This window comes from Ctenocephalides felis, unplaced genomic scaffold (genome assembly GCF_003426905.1).
Source record: "Ctenocephalides felis isolate EL2017-DRISC unplaced genomic scaffold, ASM342690v1 CF-g0.4_SCAFFOLD_03571, whole genome shotgun sequence".
NCBI classification, from domain to species: domain Eukaryota; kingdom Metazoa; phylum Arthropoda; class Insecta; order Siphonaptera; family Pulicidae; genus Ctenocephalides; species Ctenocephalides felis.
In genome coordinates this window covers 41,682,005-41,704,327 of record NW_020539725.1, presented here as the reverse complement: position 1 = coordinate 41,704,327, position 22,323 = coordinate 41,682,005, and the positions used below count along the sequence as shown (strand labels likewise).

Genomic DNA, 22,323 nt, shown 5'->3' with positions numbered 1-22,323 from the left:
CATCCGCATTTCGAACTATGTGTACGAATGTCGTCCATGGACGACTTGTTTTGTGCCGGTCTTTGTTCAAGATTTATGTGTTATACTATTGGTAATTCTAATTTTTAGTTTATAAGAAGCGCAATTTAACCCTTTCACTACAAAATATGTCACAAGTAAAATAGTTTAGTGAGAATATTTATCAAACAAACAAGTAAAACGTTTTTTAAATTGTTGAAATCGGATGCTCCGTTCTCTCAAAACATCAATTACCATTTTGGTACTTTTAGGCCCATATTTTCGAAACAAGTGGACCTGCCTTTGTCAAAAACTAACCAGTACGTCTCCTTATCAATACCAATCGAATATTTTTTTGAAATATTCAAATCGGTTGACCCGTGTTCCCAAAATCGTCGACGAAAATTTGTATCCGCACACGCACACACATTCTCTTTCTAAAGTATGCTAAAATGTTCAGAAGACCTTAAACGTAGAGATGTGCAAAAATTTCAATTTTCGATTTTTTTGCGATTACTACAACTTAGCCTACAGGAAGTTAAAAATAAATAAAATAATTAAAATTACTTACAGATATCTCCAAATCATTGTTTATATCTGGATCATCTTCACTGAAGACTGAAAAATAAAAAATTATGTAAGGTTATGCTTGTTACTAATAATAAAAAAATATGTTGTTCGTACTTTTAATACCCTTAATAAAAATATTATGTTGTTCTTGTTAGAATTGTTATGTATATCCAATAAGAAAGATACTAAAAATATTCTAAATTATTTAACAAAATAATTTACGAATATTTCAATTTCTGAAGGTAAAAAATAATGTATTTTCACTAACACATTGATTTCAGTTGACATACAAGTTCTTCTTCAGTCCTCTTAATAAAAATATTATGTTGTTCATGTTAGAATTGTTATGTATATCCAATAAGAAAAATACTTAAATAACTTTATTACGAACAATTTAATCAAACTTTGATTTTAAATGTAGAAAATAAATATAAATATTTTTACTAACACATTGGTTTCAGTTGGCATACTAGTTCTTCTTTAGTCCATTCCTTGCGATCTCCCCATAATGCTATACTAGGTGCTATAACTGCCATTTTATTGTCATCAGGATATGGGACATTCAGATAATGAACCAGCACAATATCTGGATTCTATAAATGTATAAATAAAATAAAACAAATTTATTTACTTTATCAATTTCAGTTATTAAATCATCTATTACCTGGAGAAGCCAGTAACACCTGCGATGAAAAGTGGGCAGTATCGCGGAGTGAACGTAGCATCCATAAATGCACTGAAAATAAAAGTTGAACGTTACACCTGAGGGAATAAAAGTTGTCGGTAAACGAACATTCTCATTAAAGTTGTGTAAATATTCAATAAAACTTTCAAACACGTTCTGAAATCATTCGATTTTCCCATTAAGAGAAGTACCTATACGCGGGCACTCGACAACTTTGCTTCAATTTTTCTAATGTAGGAAAACTTTGCAGAAATACAACTTCGGAAATATATAAAAATTATTTGATGTGAGTCATAAAGTATTTAATGGCCTATAATGATGTACACTGAAAATGAAAATATATTTGAAAATGAAAAAATATATGGCCACAAATCTAATATTTGTAATAGGCAGATAGTATGTAAATGCATTTGATTTTTTTTAAGGTTTTTACTCACTTCGGTACCCTGAACTTTCAATTTCATATGATCTTCCCTTGTAGTTTTTCCATCTTTCCGTTTTTTCCAGCAATAACCGTCCCTCCGATAGCGCACCTTTTTCCGACTGTATAGAAGCATTGAACCACTTTTCGGTCTGCAAATAAAAATTATATTATATTATGTATATATATATATATATATATATATATATATATTAGGGTGGTCCTTAATATGGACATTTTCGAATTTCCTTGCTCCCAAGAGCTCAAATGGTTCCAAATTGATAAAAAACAATTCTCTGAAAGTTTTAGCTCTTAATATTATCTTTTAGATAAAGCGCAATTCAATAAAAGTTTTGTATGAAAATAGCCTGAAAAAAATTTCAAAAGTTTTGCAGTGCGTCGAATTTTCAATAAAAAATGACACAAATATTCACTTTTAATTCATTTGTCGCTAAGTTATACCTAATTTTTTTTTTAATTTTCAAAAAAAAAATCCATGCTATTTCCATACAAAGTTTGATTGAATTACGCACTATCTAAAAGTTAATATTAAGGGCTAAAACTTTCAAAAAATTATAATAACAAAGATTATACGTAATGAGAAACAGATAAAATTTATCTTCCCAGATCATTCTGGAATTTACTATCACTTGCGCTTTTTGACAAATTCAAAATTTTAATACTTAAACCAACTCAAACGATTTGTCCATTACTATTATATAGGAGTTTTGTGATTTATTTTATGTTAATAAAATATAAAACAACAATCTGCTTTGATAGCACCTTTCGAGCAGAAAACATCTTTCAAAATTTAGTTCATATATCATATTTTAAAATTTATTTACTAGACTTCTGCAAATATCGATGTGATTCTAAATAATTTATATAAATTTTATATAACTAAAGTAAATATAAATTATTATGTAGATGTGTTGACACAATATTCAATAAAATAACAGGGAAAAATGACAATTTCTTCGAAATATATTGATATAGGTAATATAGTATATAAAACCTATTGGCCTTAAATTGTTCGATAATAAAATATAAATCAATTCTGAAATTTACAATAACAACTTTAATCCTTTCGCTACAATTGTCGTCCATGAACGATATCCGCATTACGTTCTTTGTGTACGAATGTCGTCCATAGACGTCATATACTGTGTGGGTCTTTACTTCAAAAATTATCACTCCAGATATAAACTTGCATAAATATTTTATTGATTCATATAAAGTTTGACTTTACTCTTAATATAGTAATGACCATTAACAAATTTATAATAGCGGAATCCTAAGCAATTAATAAGAATAATTTTGACATATAAATAGTAAAAATGCCGAAGTGGATGAAGTTATTATCATATTTTTTTGAACCAAAAATAATTTAATGGGTTACTTGAATTAATTTCAATTAGTTAAAGCGTGCTTTTTTAACATATATGTAGTATATAATATTATGATTTAACATAGTATATGCAAAACAAAAATTTAGAAAGGAGCGTAGTCAAATTTCGACAATAATTTAGAACCAAACATAAGATTAGGCATATTTTTTTTCCAATATTCAACTAATAGATTATTAATTAATTTATACTTAGATGTCCAAACTAAAATAAACAAGGATATTAAACAAGGTTTACCTTATTTTTACTTCTTTTGATTGCCATTCTGTATGTCTATCAAAGCTTATTAGAACTGCAGCAATTTCCTGTAACAATTGAAATAAAAATATATTTAGCAATTCATGATGTGATTTATAGAATAATTGATGAAGAAAAGAGCAAAAATATAGGCTAGAGAGATAGGGGGCACAACGGTCCAATTTGATTTTGAGTATAATTGATAGAGAATGGAGCAAAAACATTGGGTAAAGGATAGGGGGCACAAAGGTCCAATTTCTTGCTGTATGAACCAAATGAATTATATAATTCATTACATATACCACAAAAAATATAATATATTCAAAATAAAAATGCTCTCAACTTAATAGAATACTTTTGTTACGAACGTTGATACAAGGTCATTTATATCCTGATGCCGTAAAGATTAATATGCTAAGTTGTTTCACATGATTTACCTTCTACTTTAAAATAGTAATTCTATACTTCAGTTCCTTTTGAGATATCGTGTGGACTTTTTTCCCCGCAAATCTTTAAACCCTACTCTACCTTACGTTTTCTGAACAAAACAGTAAATTAAATAGAAATATTATTATATATATCAAGGATTTAGTCAAGGAGACTACGAGATAACTAGTTTTACTTATGGATACATGATTTAGTCTAACAAAAGTATCAATATCTAAATCTACATCCATATTTAATTTCCTCTTACTATAACACTTTTCAAATGATCAGATTATGATTTGATCTCGTCGGCAACAAAAATCAAATTTCGCTTATAAGCCCTGCGTTTCGTGCTAAGTGCCATCGTATCAGAAGGCATCAAAGCTATCAGCCAAAAATTGCCATAACCGTTACCTAAACGATGTAACGACCGGATCCGGCAATAGTATGCAGGAAACTTTTTCAATATCGGAAGCATTTAACTGAAGGGTTTTAGTCTTTGGATGAATTCTGATTTGTATTCAAAAGATGCTTCCTTGTTTGAATGTGCGATTTGTATTATATTCGCATATATGTTTCTGGAACACATCAGCGAACGCACGATAATTTTCGTATGTTCGAATTATGTTATCAAATGATCAGAGTAAGCTTTGCTGATGTCGCGGTTACGTGCTGGGAATAGATACTTGATGAGCTTCAAGGTGGAATAGATATTCAAATTTTATTATTATTATATTTATATTTATAGATAGAAGTAATAAAATCTAATTTTTAGTATTAATATATCTTATATAGAAAATTCTTCTGAACACATGTATGAACTGAAACCCCTCATACATGGTTATTCGAATTTTGATAAATCTTTTTGAAGTTTGTTAAGGGTAGTTTTAAGGATTTAAATGATTATAAAAATAAAATAATATTGTAGATTTTGTTTAACTCTGTCTTATTTAGCAATCAGAAATACATAAAGATTCCTATGAGCTAAATTGACAATATTTAAGAGCGATACCTGAGAAGAACTCCAATGAGATCTTCTCAGTTTAAAAATTAATATGATAATATTACATTAGACCTAATCTAAGACTAAGTCTAAAGGCCATTGTCGTTTCAATCTCCTTATGCCAAAAGGTTGAGTAATGTCAACTATTGATGGGTTCGAATGTGAGTCCAGTTTGCGTTTGTATTTTTCCTTGAATACTTTGAACGTTAATTGCACCGTTTTCATGTTGAGGTCCCTGTGAAAGGTTTCATTTGTCACGTACCACGGAGAATTAAGAATTGTACGTAAAATTTTTGAATGAGTTCTCTGCATTATAGCTATATTTGATTTGTAAGCACATTCCCGGAGCTCAATTCCGTAGGTCTAGATCGGTTTAATGATTGATTTATATAGCAGCAACTTATTTTCAACAGAGAGCTTGGACTTTTTACGCAGTAGCCTATCAAATTCTTTCATTTTGATCATTATTTGCTGCTATTTTGTTTTTATGTGGCTTTTCCAAGTAAGTCTGCTGTCTAAATGAAGACCAAGATATTTTAATATGTTATGTTTCGGAATCTAGACGTTATTTAAATATTGTAGAAATGAATGAAAAGGATTGCAAAAAACAACATATCATTGTTTGACATTGAAATCATTTTGACAGTACTGCCATCAGCCAGAAATGTCATTTCACTTGAAATTTGAATAATGAATTTGAATTTGAATTTGAACATTATTAGAATATAATATAACGTGATTATAAATGATTATAAATAAGAAAATTGCCAAAAAGCAGCTGAACATATAAGAAAAATAAAATAATAAAATATATAGTTTATGCTTGGTAGATGAAATTATATAATTTAGTGTGACAGATTAATTTTTTTTAACTTATGCATGTCATATTTTGCTTTACTATACTAAATTATAGCAGAATACAAATAAAAATTTCTCATTCAAAAAATTATTTAGAAGTTTCATTATGGAATATTTAGTTGATCGTAGATTGAATAATGTACATATGAAGAGGATTTGACAAATTAATTAACTTAAAACATGATCTTAAGTAATAATGTATATGAGTTATTTGTGAGAAAAATGTAATTAAGATATTATAATTACTAAAAAATAATTGAAATATGGTACGAAATTTTAAAAATAATAGCATTAATGAAGCAATTATTTTCAGTGAAAAAATCCAAGGTGTAATGATGTACTTTCACCGCGGATATTATAACAATATAATTCTTTCTGGATTTGTTATATTGTTCAAAAGTGCAATTTCCAAAACGTTTATCTTGTGTTATGGCCATAAATAAATCACAAAAGCAGACGATGAATTTTTGTAGGATAAATTTGAAACATCAATGTTTTAGTCCTGGAGGATATCTACAGTTATAATAAATTGAGCTATTAGAAATAAATTTGTTCTAAAAATTCGCCTTTTATGTGGCTGATTTGGATTTCTCGGTATTATTAAAGAGTTAAGTGTGGGAATTCAGACTTATCATTTTATTTAAAGCAGTTCTCCATTTAACATCACTCAAATTGATGTTATATTTCAGTATACATAGTATTTTAAAAACTATAATTATTATTTTTAACTAACCGGTAAATATTATTATAAGATATTAAAAAACTTTTGAATTGTAGACGTGGATTCAGGACAACATCTGTCTTAGCTCAAAGACAATCCAGGTCTTAGCTCTTGAATATATATATATATATATATATATATATATATATATATATATATATATATATATATTATTATAAGTGACTATTTTGATATTAGTTGACCCAAATATAAAAAACATACACCCGACAAGACAAAATACAAAGATCATTCCCCATAATGATGACGACCTCTAAGAATAATCGCCAGCCAAGTTTGCGGTCCTCTATATCACGTAGATTAACCTAAAATAATTATTTGCGAGTATAATTAATAAATGTCACATTCGGACGGTCGGTCCCACCCTCCTGGACTAATAATGTCATAGGCAGTGCGGTGTGGCGGCGGACAGGTACTATAACAATTTTTAATTATCCCGCCAGGAACAGGGTGGTCACGTACCATTACATGGGTTCAAGGTGTACATGAAATATCACTCCATTTATAGAGAGCAAACTAACAGACTAAAGAAAAAATGTAATTTGCTGTAAAATGTTGTAGAACAATGGCATTTATGAAGGAAGGATTATATTTTTCTTTCGTTTTTTTAGAGGTTGGACGTCACAAAATGCATGTTGAGTGATTCTTCAATATGGATAGGAAATGGAAATCTGCCCAAAAAATTTAAAAATATTTTGGATTTGAATTAAATGAACTCATAGAAAGATTCATCATATTACAAATTGTTTATATACATATGTATATAAAAATAAGTCGGGTTTTCCTTCCTGACGATATAACTCCAGAACGCACGAACCGATTTCGGCAGTTTTGCATTCGTTAGAAAGGTCTCGGGCTCCGCAAGGTTTATAGCTAAGAAAATTAGTGGTGCATGGCATCGTGTCTCAATGCAAATTTCTGGAACTTCACGCACCGTAATTAAAAATTCGAGTAATGACATTAGTGAGAATTATAAGAATTATGCTTGGTTAAGTTAACGAGCAATTCTTGCCGCAAAAAATAATGATGTACACGCACTGAATTTCACCATTCAATCAAAAAATGCTGGCGATTTGGTGACATACCAATGATTCCGACTGATCTTCCGTTTGATATCAAACGATTGCAATTTCCAGTTCGCAATGACAATTAACATGTCGCAAGGCCAATCGCTTAGTGTTTGCGAGATAAATTTGAAATAGATTATTTAGAAAATCATTGTTTTTCACATGGGCAGTTATACGTTGCCTGTTCACGAGTTGGAAAACCATCGGCTTTGTTTGTGTTAACGTCTGACCAAAAAACAAAAAATGTGGTTTACCAACGAGCACTTCAATGAAACGGATAATTTGCGGACTCACTTTCATTTACTTAGAGAAGTTCAACTAAAAAACACTTCATTTTTGTAATCGAAATAAATTCATTCATTCATTACTGCTGTGTAATAAAATCAAATTTTTCCTTTTCAAATATAAAACAAAAAAAATTTCTTCATCTTTCTCACGAAACCATCTGGTGGCGAAACGGAGTTAGTCGGGTTTCCTAGTTAACTAATAACTAAAACTTAACATTTCTATTATATTTAATTTTCAAGTTATTTAGTTCATAGATGTGTCTTAGATAATGTTGATTTTTAAATAAATTAGAATCAATTTAATAAACATTATAAGACTCAACAATTGCCCTGTCTTAGTAATAATAATTTCTTGTGTCATCCACTGGTGATGGCAAATAAAGAGCACCATGGCATTAAAGTAACCCAAAGCCAACCCATTTCCATCCATTTTAAGCAACGCGTGACAAAACCGAGTCAAGTAGGGCGATATAATTGCCCAAAGCTAATAATAATTTGGCAAAATGATCGTGCTCTGTATTTCATCTTGGAGAGTGTTTCACAAAGTTGACTTTGAATAATGTGCATGGCAGACAGAGATAGTTATTACGACCAAAAATGGACGATGAACAAAATGATAAATTTGTTTTCTGAATCAAGCAATAATCATTATAAAAAATTTGTTCAGCGTTTTAACCGAAGATATGATTACAATTTAATATATAAATTGAATCCGTTTTGAGCCAATATAAATACGTAAGTTTTTCTATATAATTAATATAGAAATACAATTTGCTATAAATTAAGGTACAATTCCATCTCCTTGGAATCGGATAATGCTCTGTATAACCTCAGGAGTCGAACTAATAAATTTGAATTTATTTTCATACAATTACAATGCATTTACATCATGTTCGAAGCTTTTTTAAGATACTTAAGAACAACTACGCATATTCAAGGTATTTCCATAAGCATAGGAATATGCAAATATCAATATATTGGTAATTAGTGGATAAACTAATTATAACTTAGTTTATAACATTTCTTAACAAAATTTGAAATAATTTGTTCAATTATAGAAGGCAGCCTAAATAACTTCCAATTGAAAATTCAGAATTCTGTCAACATTATCAAAAGCTTAATACAATGAATTACAGTGTTTCCTAATTCATCATTTGAAAAAAAATAGTTAAAAATAGAACTGATATTAGATATGTATGATATTTATAAATTTCATTATTTTATTGAGTTAAATTTTAATAATTCCTTAGAACTTATAAATCAAAATCTTAAAGTTTATTGAATTTTTTTTTATAAATGTAATGGCGGTTTAATAGTTCTACGGTGTTTTCAAAATGCAACAATATTTATATCATTCACCATAAAAAATAAAACACATTAGTAAATAAAAATATAAATTCCAATTATTAACTTCCCGTAGAGTAAGTTATAGTAGTCGCAAAAAAATCGAAAATATCATTTTTTGCATATCTTTACGTTTCAAAGGTTTCTGAACATTTTAGCATACCTTACAAAAATTGATGTGTGTGTGTGTGCAATTTTTCGTCCACGATTTTGGGCGCATGGATCAATCGATTTGAATGAGTCAAAAAACAATTGGTTCCTACTGATGGGTAGATGTGCTAATTAGTTTTTGCCATAGACAGCTCCAGCCGTTTCGGAGATACAAGGCAAAAAGTGCCAAAAATGGTAATTCAATTTTTGAAGTAACAGTGCGCTCGATTTGAATGATTCAAAAAACATTTTATTTGTATTGATGGGCAGGTTTGAAGTTACCGTTTAAAGTTAGCGGTTTCAGAGATAAAGAACAAAATATGAAAAAAAAAATTGGCGGTCTAAAATGATGATCAGACATATGCACATTAAATTATCAGATATTTTACAGATATTTTAATAACAAAAACAAATTTTGTTATAGTTTTTTTGGGTTCCGTACCAACATTTTAACTTATACAAATTTCAAAATAATCTAAATTTTTTTTTCGAAATTTTAAAAAATATACAAAGTTTAATACTTCAAACATAAATTTTAAATTTACATTTCAGTTTAAAACTGTATATATTTCATATGCGTTTCTTCTAAATCTAAACATTCTCAAGTGTTTTGAATGATAAGATTGTCACTGTATATTATATGAACGAATAAATATACGAGTATAGTAATTAAAATTATTATCTCTTTGAAAATATTTAAAACAATTGATTAATATTTATTGATTATTAATTTTGGTTCAAATATTTAATTGTGGTACGGGAAGTTTCAGCAATTTCCCTTAAGGCCCGATTCCATGCACCACTAGTTATAAAAATTAAATAATTTTATAACAAATTCTATAAATAATCGAGCTCAAACACTTTTTCAAAATTGATATACTACAACAAAGAAATGACTGCTGCAGTGGATACCAATTAATTTTTTTATTTTTTTTATTTTTTGTTTATATATATATTCCTTAACAAAATTTTCAAAACTACTTTTTAATTGAAGATAACAAAAAAATCTTTTAACGAAATAATGAAACTTTTCACTATCACAAAACTGATATCAGAATTTCTTATTTCACCTACTACTCCTCGAAAAGTTGACAACCTTTCGTCGGTAATTACGATTGATCATGTCAGCATTTGCAGGGATGATTAAGCGAGCAACCGTCAAGGGAAGGAGAGCCCTGGGGGGTCGATCCTAAGTGTCTCCAAATATCATAGGAGGACGAAGACAAAGGACATGTGATGTTTGTCCTTTCAGGCCGCAGTTAGACGTATTATTAATTGTCAACCGGTTAAGTCAACACAGATGTGTTTGTTAAGGCCACGTTATACGGGCTGACATAACATTAATATGGAAATAATGCTTTGATATTGAATTCGATAAGATCGGAATAACTTTACTTAATTACATTGATTAATTACATGTTTTGGTAGGTTTATTATGAGAAATATTTTACTGTCGAGTGTTGTAATTTAGATCTTTTTGCTTTGTGGTTGATACATTTTTCTGTTGATTAAAAATATACGGTATTTATTAGTTTAGATTAGATAATATATTAATGTTTTAAAAATAAAAAAATGTCATACTATTAACTTTACTTAACTATTAACTATCGCAAAAAAATCGAAAATGAAAATTTTTATATATCTTTACGTTTCAGAGGTTTCTGAATATTTTGGCATACCTTAGAAAAAATGGATGTATGTGTTTGTGTATGTGTGTGCGTGTGTCCGGATACAAATTTTCGATGACGATTTCGAGAACACAGATGAAGCGATTTGAATAATTCAAAAAACATTCGATTCATATTGATAAGGAGACGTGCTGATTAGTTTTTAGCAAAGGCAGGTCTAGTCGTTCCGAAGATATGGGGCAAAATGTGCCAAAAACGTTGACTCAGTTTTTAAGAGAACGGAGTGTCCGATTGGAATAATTCAAAAAACATTTTACTTGTTTTAACAAGATGAAGAACTGACCAAATTTTCATGAGGTAGGTCGAGCAGTTTCGGGGATCTAGTGAAAAAAGTAAAAAAAATGCCATTTTGCGGTCAAAAATGATCATTAGACATAATTACATCAAATTATTAGATATTTTATAGAGATTTTAACAATAAGTATAAATTTTGTTTACATTCATATGGGCTCCGTGCCAATGCTTATCCGTTAGACGGCGGCGCAGCGCTTACGCGCTTCGATATTTCGTCTCTATGCAGTTAAAGCTGTACGATTGCTTTGAAAAAAAGTTCAGAATTTCCAAAATATTTCAAAATACATTTTTCTTCAAAAAGTCTTTTTTTCAAAAGAAGTAAATTCTTGTCAAAAATTTATAGTTTCTCAAAAATCTAATTTTTCAGAGTAATTTTTTTTTTTAAAATATTAATATTAAAAAAAAAATTTTTTTTGGTACGGGAAGTTCCGGCAATTTGCCATGCTTTCATTATATGGAATATGTTACAAAATGTTAAACAATTATAATTTTTAAAGTAATTAGCCTTTAAATTCTTCATTTACTAGAAGTTAGTTTACATATTCAATAGAATATTTAATAATTTATGTGATAATTTTTTATAATCTGTTATGAATTGAATCGAGTTGAACCTATGATGAATTCATAAAGTCAATTTGTCTTACATCGGATTCTATTCACCAAAAAAATCTCATTAGTTTGCTTTAATATAAACCTATTAATAGCCTCTAATGTTTATTATTGAAAACTATGAAAATAGATTCAGCAAATATATTAAAAATGTAAACTTATTTTCTGTTATTAATAACTATTTAAAAGCAATAGACTATAACTATGTAACTTATTATTTAGAAAATGCTCTAGAAAATAAATTAAACTTAAAAAACAAAACTTAATTTTTTAGATAATTTTGTTTAAGATAAATTTATATCAAATATTTAATTTCAAAAAAATATAATTATGTATCATAATTAAAAACATAATTAATAAAACTACAAATTATTTACCAGTAATCATTTATGAAAAAGTACTCTAACATATCAAATATTGGCATATAAATATAATAATTATCTGATACAATCAAAATTACTTTCTTAAACAAATTTTAATATAAAAATTCTGAACTAAGTATTATAAAAAATAGTTTATAAAACGAAATGCAGCGTAAAACTTCTGGTTAAAACCACATATAAAGTTTTTTCTATTACTCCAATTATAAATTTTCCACAATTATCTATTCATAGAATTGACTAAAATAACCTTTTATCTATTTAAACTCGCAGTATGTTTACTTTTAACGCGTTATAAATACTGGAGCCTATAATTAGCGCTTCACGAGAGCTCTTAAGCTCTATACGATATCGGCGAATGTCTAGGAGTCGGTTAATCAAACGCAGGCTAATAATATATTGATGAATATTCAGCGAAGCTCTAATTATTGCCCCGCTCCGGGCAAAGACGAGAGTCCGGGTACCGGAGTTGGGGTAAGGAACCGATCCTGGCCGAAGGGTCGGTACCGGATGAGCATTTAGTACTTACAAATGTAAGTAAGCCAAGTTAGTAGAATATAATACTAATATAATTAAATTCTAAAGTAAATTGTTGCATTTTTTTTTAAATTTTATTTGCAATAGCAATCAGAATACATGACAATTCTATGAGCTATTTAGCTTATGTCATTCATTCGCACACATACAAACACACACTTTCAAACACACATATAAGTTTATCTGATAAATATTACATTCATATTTAGAGAATCACTTCAATAAGTGATTGTACTATTCTGTTTACATAAAGTTTAAATATTTCTAAGGGTCCTCCATATTATATTTGGGCAGCTTCTTCTTCAGTCTTCTTGAAATTGGTATTTCAAGAAATTGTTGCAATTTGAAAAAATAAAATATATTTATAAGATAATCAAAAATACATATAAGTACTTAGCAGAACTCTATAAGCTCTTAGTCTCACATAAATCATATAAAAACATTAGAAATTCTTCCTGCAAAAACAAATTTCTATTAAATATGATTTCATATAACATTTAATGAAAGTTTTAATCAATTATTGATGTATTTTAAGCAGAATTAAGTAAGGCACTATTTGGTTGGGATAACTATCAGTTTTGTATGATGGTTAATATTATACTCCTTCATGATATCTACTAAGAATTAGTTGTTGATGTGATTTGTGTGGATTTACATAAACAATCTATAGAGTTTCAGTAACCACTATTAATAATTCAAATTGCATGCGTTTGATAAGGCCCTCGATTGCTTTTCTGCAACATTTAGACAGGTAAATGCCATGTGTCCGTATTGCTTTGATTGCGGTCTTATATATGAATGGTTCATTATCAAGTGATAATAAAATATTAGATAAATCCAAATAAATTGAACAAATAAATACAAACGTATAAAAATACTTATAAAGATTGTAGTATTTAGTATAAAAGAGCTATGTTTGCAAATTACAATACATATTGTACGTTGTAAAAAACTTTAATCTTCTTGAAGATAATCGAGAAATCATGTAAAAATAGTCCAAGTTAACTTGGTTGTCTTGATACTGAAATATCTCATTAAGATTATGTAGAGTCCTCAAATAAGACATCAAAAGATTATCTTTAGGTAAAATAATTCTTCTAACAATATCGTAGGAGTGAAACGGCAAAGGTCGATCTTTAAATAAACGCAGTGTTAAGACCGTGTGTTTAAAATAGGTCAGGTGATTATATACAAACATACAATATATATATATATATATATATATATATATATATATATATATATATATATATCTGTATGTGTATATTCATCCCCTATGCAATAGTGCTTTTTCATGACAATCAACGGCTGATAGCGTACTTTCAGCGAAAATAACCTGTATTAATTCTGTGAACTTTCAAGAGTTAGAATGGTATTGTGGTAAACGATTCAGTTTTATTCGTTCACTATAATATACTCTCGAAGAGATTAGTTCCGTTAATTTTAAAAAGAAGAAAAAAACATACTGATGATGGCTTTATTTTTGAAATTTGAATAGCTATATATAAAGTTAATAATAGCTTGAAATACTTCAAGGAATCATTTTACCCTTTTTCTGTATCAATCGATATCGATATCAATTTGACCTGTGTGTACAAGTGTCGTCCTAACACATTTTTTTATTTTCTTATAAATTACAATCTGTCTAAATAGAAAGACATTGAGTAATTAGTTTGACAAATAACATAAAATATTAAAAGGAAAACCCAGCGATTCACCTTTTATTCATGTACTAAATTATATATCAATTAAATTTTGGTATTATAAAGAAAAAAAAAGAAACTCAAATCTATACATACAATTATAAACAAAAAGTACATTATACGGACTACATATACATATACATACACACACCTATCATAGATAATGTGGTAGAACAACTTATTATAGATTAAAATGTTAGATCTATTAAATGCTTTCTTTTTAGTTTTATTATATGCGGTGCTTTTTTGTGATGATGGTCAATTTTGTTCTAGAAGTTAAGGGCACTCTTTTTAATTTCTTCACTGGTTGTGAATGTATCGGTGTCCTAATGAATTAACCATGTCGGTACATACGTTGACGCGGATATTGCTTATCTAAGTATTTTATTTTAGAATCGTTGCATTATTTGTATGTTACTGACTTTAGCAGTACCCCATAGATGGATGCCATACATCCAAACTGGTTTGAGAATAACCTTGTATAATAAAATTTTATTGTACATAGATAGTTTTGATCTACTACTGAGAAGTCAATTCATCGACCTTCGGAGGTGTTCTAGATGTTCACGCTTTTTTGTTTTGAATATGAATTGTCCAGTTTAATTTCTTGCCCAGATACATACCTAAATACCTTACATGACCTCGGCTGGGAATTTGTTCGTTATAAATTGCGACAGTTGCGCATGTACCTTTCCTAAGAGTAAACGTGATTTGAACAGATTTTGAATCATTAATTGTGAATCTCCATAAAGTAAACCATTTTTTAATTATATCAAGGTGTGACTGCAGCTGCGTTGAAACCGTAAAAGGATTTTGATTCCGGGTTATAATACATGTGTCATCCGCGAATAAAGCCAGATTAGTATTGATGAATTGAGAAAAATCAAAAGTGTAAAGTAAAAATAACTTAGGGCCTAAGACACTTCCTTGTGGGACTCCGTCCTAAGACATAGTGTCGAATTTTGCTTCAATATTCATCACTCTGAGTTGAGTTATTGAGAATATTAATTTGTTATTGTGGTCTTTGAAAGTGTAATTTTCAATCATAAAATACATTTTTATTTATAATGATTGGAAAACCTTCAAATATATTGTGTAACTTTTTTTTAAAACTTGGGCAGCTTGATAGCCGCTGTAGCAAAAAGGCTAAAAACATTATTTTATCTATATTTTTAAAGATTTTATGAAAACACATGCATTCTTCATTTGCAGCGAACAATTTGTTTTTTCACTAGTTTTGCACTTTGCCAGTTGAGAATATAACTATAGGATAATGACTATATAGGATAATGACGTTTTTGAACATTATTATTATTATTATTGTGAGAAACTATTTGAGAAATATGTAAAATCTTAGAAATTCGTAGAAAAAAATCTATTCCAAAATATTTCTACCCCCTCTCCTGGCAAGTGTTAGGTTGGCAGATGCGTCTGCCAGCGCGGGATCTCCCGCGATATTTCAAACGGAATTGCTACCTGGTCTCCGGTCGGCGCATACCGCGTATGTAATTCCGGACATGTATTTAATTGCGTTTCCGCTCGTATTGTCTCTTCCAAACGACAATGCCGACGGCGAACGCTCATAACTTGTCCAAACGTGCGAATCGAGGTGTCTAGACCTTAGGGAGAAAATAATTTGTTTGCCATATATGACAAATGGCTTTAGTGTATGCATTTCGAGAAGGTGAGAAATGGTATGTGAATTTAGAGAAGACGGGAGATGGGTAATCAAATTATATCCACATATCATATCGAACAGTTTTTTTTTATTAGGGTTGTAAAGAAAATGATATTTTTTGCCATCGATATAAGTTGTGCGATTTTAATATTAACTAGTTATGAGAGTCATTTTGCTTTGTGGCAAGTTGCATGAACTTCATGATAAGTGTATATAATTGATTAAATCAATAATATTGCGTTTTTCCATATATTATATAACTGACTACTTGTCTATCTGTCTATATTTACATATTTCTACCTGTTCACATGTCTACTTCTATACCAGTCTACTTGTCTAACATAATCATCTGTCTACATGTCTACCAGTTATAACTGCCAACCTGATTACCTGCCTAGTTTTCTTCTCTTCTACTTTTTACCTGTTCACCTATCTACCTATCTATCAGTTTATCAGTTTACCTGTACAATCAATCAACAAGTTCATCTGTCTACGTGTATTTATTTCTAAATCTTAACGTGATCTTCTTTTTACATATCTACCAATTATAACTGCCAACCTGATTACCTGCCCAGTTTTCTTCTCTTCTACTTTTCTACCTGTTTACATATCTACCTATCTATCAGTTTATCAGTTTACCTGTATTATCATTGGACGAGTTCATCTGTCTACGTATCTTTATTTCTAAATCTTTACATGATTATCTTTCTACATGTCTACGACTTATAACTGCCAACCTAATTACCTGCTTAGTTTTATTCTTTTCTACCTTTCTACCTGTTTACCTATCTACCTATCTACCTATCTACCTGTCCTCCTGTATGGCTATATCACTGTTCACTTGTCTAATTGCCTTTATATTTACCGATAATTTAATTTGCATATGAATTAATAATAGTGATTTGTAGAGATTATATTTGACCATCAATTTTGCTATTTTTTCCGCACCTCCAAAAACACTCGCCTTGTCTTGTAAAAATGTTCAATACGATATACATCCGTCAACACTGGTAACATATTTTTTGATTCATTCAAATCGTATGCTGCGTTTTCTCAAAACTATTATTTTTAGCACATTTTGCTCTGTGTCTCCCAAATGACTCGACCTGCCTCTGGTTAAAACTAACCAGTACACTTTGACCTTAACATCAATGGAATTTCTTTTGAATCAATCTAATAAGAGATCTTCTGTTCTTGTAAATACAGTATTATCTTTTTATGTATTATTTGCTCCATAACTCTGAAACTGCTGGACCTGTCTTTCCAGGTCTGAAACTTCACACTTCACCATCAAAAGTAATCGAATGTTTTTGAAATCGTCGACTGAATTTATTATCCATACAAAACACACACACATACGCATAAACATACATAAATTTTTTTCTAAAAAATGTCAAAATGTTCAGAAACCTTTGAATCTTAACAATTTTAATTTTTAATTTTTCTACAATTGTAATATATTACCTTACGAAAAGTTAAAAAATGATTTCAAGCCATTTTTTGCCCATTAAAAATTTGAAAAAAAAATTGATCAAAAGAATAATCACCACATATAAACTTGATAACCGAAGGTACATTGCTAGAGAAACTTGAGTCTACTCCATACTCTTGAACTTGCAAATCAAAATATCTATTACATTATACATTAATTAGACCATAACAACTAGTATAACAAAAAAATATGTTCACCGAATACTACATGTCTGTTTAGTTTATCTGCCATATTCGGTATGAAATAAAAGATACATTAGTTGAGAGCTCTCGGGAGGAAAAACATGTTTTTCCGTTTATGAATTATAGAGATAATGGTAATGGTTTGGGGTGCGTGCGACCAGTTGCCATTGCGTGCCCGAGAACACATGGCCTAATGTATATACGAGTTTATCAATGTGTATATAAAATAATACTTTTATATATTATTCATATATAAGTAAACACAATGTATATTTATGCAAATTTATCAAGGGCAACATATTTCCGTAAGATTGGCAGAGCACAGAAATATATTCTCAACATGATAATGATAATAATAAACTTAGGAGGAAGGATAATGATATGAAGTAGTCTTTGCTATATATTTTGCCCTATTACACTTTTCAAACTTGTACTCAATACCTGTGTATTTTCAACTCAAAAATGACTTTCTTGCCTAAGCTTACTGAATTTTTTGTATTATGAGCCCAATTCAGATTTCTTTTGGTATCAGGATAATGCCTGTAGATATTTACACGATAGATTAAAAAGATGTATAGAAGTTCGTGATCCACCGAGATGCTGCCGAACTCTATTGAATTAGTACACTTTATTTTATATTTTCGAAGGGCCCGATATACTTGTATAATGGCTATAACAGACCTATTTAATTAGAAAGATGTTAGGTAGTTTTAATTATTGTTTATTTAGATAAACTAATATGTTGATATAATGTTAAGTTAATGGTTCGTGCTTGAATTCAACATTCAAGAATTTAACATTTAGACTTGTTACTCAGATGAAGTTTGAGATATTACTACCTTGAATATTGAAATATTACTTATTACAAAGATTTGATAATTTTATATTACTTTTCTGATTTACTCACTTTGTGGATTTAAGCGATATTTATTGATCATATTCAAAACAAGATATTTATAATGACAATTATTATTATAAAATATCAGTCCACAAAATTATGACAAAGTAGAAAAGAACTGAACTGAGTACAATCAAATTAAGCTTTCATTGATCTCATAATGTTATGTCTTTGAAATATATATGAAAAAGCTCTGGATACTGAGTACCATAGAGGACAATACATTTCATATAAAAACTATTTTTTTGCCTCAATTTTTAAAAATATTGAAAATAGTTATTTAGGATAATATTTCGCTTTTTAATCTACGTATCAGCATCATCCACGAATTTAAAAATCATTTTTAGAAATTAAACAATTTTGAAAATTCTCAAATCAAACATGAAGTTACTCGATATTTTAAGTTATGATGGTCAATGACTCTTTCAAACTAAAATGCAATTTACTTCGTCAATGACACATAATTCATTTTCGAGTATAAATAACTATTTTTCACAAATGACACTAGCCTCTTTGAATAGATATAGTTTAAAATTGAATTTGTCAAACACCATTCTATACAAAGTTCCAACACAAATGTTTTTACGTTTCAGCAGTATATTGTTGAAAACAACAAAACAGTTTCAACGTTTTCATTGAATCCATCCATTCATTCTGAGTTCTCTCACATTAATTCTCGTTTACAATCCCTCGTGAAAGCACGCACTAGTTAAAAAAAACACTTTTTTGAGTCTTTGGACGGATAAAAATGTCGAAAATAAATTATACGGTTCAGGATTACATGTTTTCTTTTTTATAACAACACATAAAAAGATTATGCGAGATAAAAAATCATTTTATTGCATTTTTGTTAGCAGAATAATCTTCTGTCAATCTTCTATTTATTCTAATTCAGTTTAAACTTTTTTTTGGTATTTCATATGAATTTCAAGTCACAGCAACCTATATTGTTTGCTCTTCTGTGTATGAAAATGTTATTTTATATTGGAAAGCCTACCAAAGGTCATAAATATTAATATCTAACAACAAAATATATAATTATTTAGTAAAATATTATTTAGTAAAAATAAAAGTAATATGCGCCCATATAGGAAACGCACATAATTATTTTCGAACACAGCACTTTTACGTAAACTTTATTTGCTTTTTCTTGAAATTGTATACTACAGTTAATACTATTGTGGTTTCATCAATGTATTATGTGTTCTAGCAAAAATAGGTGCTACTTTAAATTTAAAAAAATATTTTAAATTTAAAAAATAATTTTTCTGTCCTCTAAATATGGTTGTGGATTTTCGTCTAGCAACAATTTCCGGGCGCAGAATAATAAAACCTGAAATATATATTTCGTTTACTGTTACTTCATTTCGTTTAACATACTGCATATTAGACCCAGCATACGTATATATTGTTCAATTCGGAGTCGTAGGCGAAGCAAGGCATTGCGAATCTCTGCAATTCACACTGAATTTACTATTCTATACATTTAAATTCAAGATACGAAAGCTCCAGTCCTCTGGTGTATTTCTGTTTATCAGTTCGGTATTGTGCGAACCAAAAGTTTTTTTCACTTTTTCTCTCAAAAAACATTTTTCGTTTTCCTGTGCGGTGGAGACGCCTCAAGATATCTTGCAGTTGCATAGTATATTTTATTTCGTTTGATTGGTAACAACTTTTCTGTTTATCTTCTGTATGAATAAAAATTACCTAATATAATTCATTTAAAATATTTATAAACAAAATTTTACTTATTTTAGGAGGATCTATACCTTGAGCGTATTCAAAAAAACAGTAAAAGTGTAAGTACATAAATTGTAAATCATTAATATTGATATCTAACAGAAAAATCTTATTTTTATTTTCTAAATACTACGAAATTTCAACTATTTTAATATAAATACACTAAATATATGAATTTGCAACCGAATAAATGCATGTGAATTCAGAAACTCTCCTTTGGCCAAAGTGGCTCGTCTATTCAAACATATATAACTTTATACCTTTATTGATAAAAATATATTGACAAAATACGACACGATATTTACAAAATAGCATCGTAAGAAATTTTATAACGCTTTTATAGAATTGTATGATATTTTTTATTATACACACATCAATCGCTTTGATGTCCCAAGTCCAAAAGAACTCAGTTCAAAAGAATATATCAAAGAAACGTTTGTAGCTTTCACAAAGGAAGTTCTTGCGATCAATATTTTCTTTAAATTACTACTAAATAAATAGTAAATAAGAAGGAACTATTTCAGTATTTATATATATATATATATATATATATATATATATATATATATGTGATTTAGTAGTTAATTTTGATGTTGAAATATATGAGTGAGTTCTTGAGGGCGATACAACAAACAAAGAAAAGCCAAAGATTTATAAAATAATCTTTATTTCCAAACGTTTCGACATTCAATTTAATGTCATCATCAGTGGATCTAAAAACAGTATGAAAATTAGTATATCTAGGTAATTATAATATATGTGGATTGGTAAAGTAACTATACAATAAGAGAAAAATTAACAAACAGCAACACTTAACAACAAACCAAATATAAAAGATAGGAAAGGTAGTAGAGTAGTATATATATATATATATATATATATATATATATATATACTAGCTGCACCTGCATCTTTGTTCGCATGTACCTTAATAAAAAATTTAATTAATTTCATTATTATTTTAATTAATAATTTTTTTCAGTTTTCTGTATTAGCTGTAGTGAAAAACTTCTTTATATACAATATTTTCTGCAAAATTTTTTTGGACTCATTAAAAACTTTTCGCATAATTTTAAAAAAAATTGTCATTCTGGTAATCATTCAATTTAAAAAAATGAGAAGTCAGTAAAAAGTAACAAAATATAGAGCTGTCAAGAACCGTCATTTTCAAGAACCGGTTCCAAAGTCCAAAAAGGACCCGGTTTCGTAAGAACCGTGAACGGTTCCAACCCGGAAAAGTCCGGATCGATCCCGGAAAATTCCAGACCGCTCCGGAAAAAAGTCCGGCTACTTTTTTCTTATTAACTTCCTGTAGCGTAAGTTATTGTAATGGGCCGAAAATCGAAATTGAAATTTTTTACATTTCTCGACGTTTTGAAGGTTTCTGAACAATTTGGCATACCTCAGAAAAAATGGATGTGTGTGTGTATGTATGTATGGATACAAATTTCCAGTCAAGTTTTCGGGCGCACGGATTAACCGATTTGGATGGTTCAAAAAACATTCGATTCCTATTGATAGGGAAAAGAGCTGATTAATTTTTGGCAAAGGCAGGTCCAGCCGTTACGGAGATAGGGAGCAAAGAGTGCAGAAAATAGAAATCGAGTTTTTGAGAGAACGGAGTATCCGATTTGAATGATCTAAAAAACATTCAAGTAATGATTGGGATAAGTGTTTATTAGTTTTTGGCAAAGGCAGGCCCAGCCATTTCGAAGATACGGAGCTAAATGTGTAAAAAATGGCAGTTTTTGAGAGAACTAAGCGTCCGATTTAAATGATTCAAAGAAAATTCTACTTGTCTTAACAAAATAATTGATTTTGGAAAAAAAAACATTTTGTTTCAATTTTTTTCTTCAAAAAAATTTTTGTTTTGTATATTGAAAATAATTCAGATTTTACTTTTAATTCTGACTATAGTTCTAATATACTTCA

At 29.0% G+C, this 22,323-nt stretch overlaps 1 protein-coding gene across 1 annotated transcript in view; it reads right to left on the bottom strand.

Moving 5' to 3' along the window:
- The window catches only part of LOC113386063 (calmodulin-binding transcription activator 2-like), a 303,558-nt gene that overhangs the window by 17,813 nt on the left and 263,422 nt on the right, over positions 1 to 22,323 (bottom strand). Inside the window, exons 4-8 of the mRNA XM_026623872.1 lie at positions 3,317 to 3,384; positions 1,690 to 1,825; positions 1,232 to 1,303; positions 1,016 to 1,160; positions 569 to 615 (exon numbers count right to left, since the gene is read on the bottom strand). Coding sequence (XP_026479657.1) covers positions 569 to 615; positions 1,016 to 1,160; positions 1,232 to 1,303; positions 1,690 to 1,825; positions 3,317 to 3,384 — 468 coding nt within the window. The remainder of the gene's footprint in view (positions 1 to 568; positions 616 to 1,015; positions 1,161 to 1,231; positions 1,304 to 1,689; positions 1,826 to 3,316; positions 3,385 to 22,323) is intronic.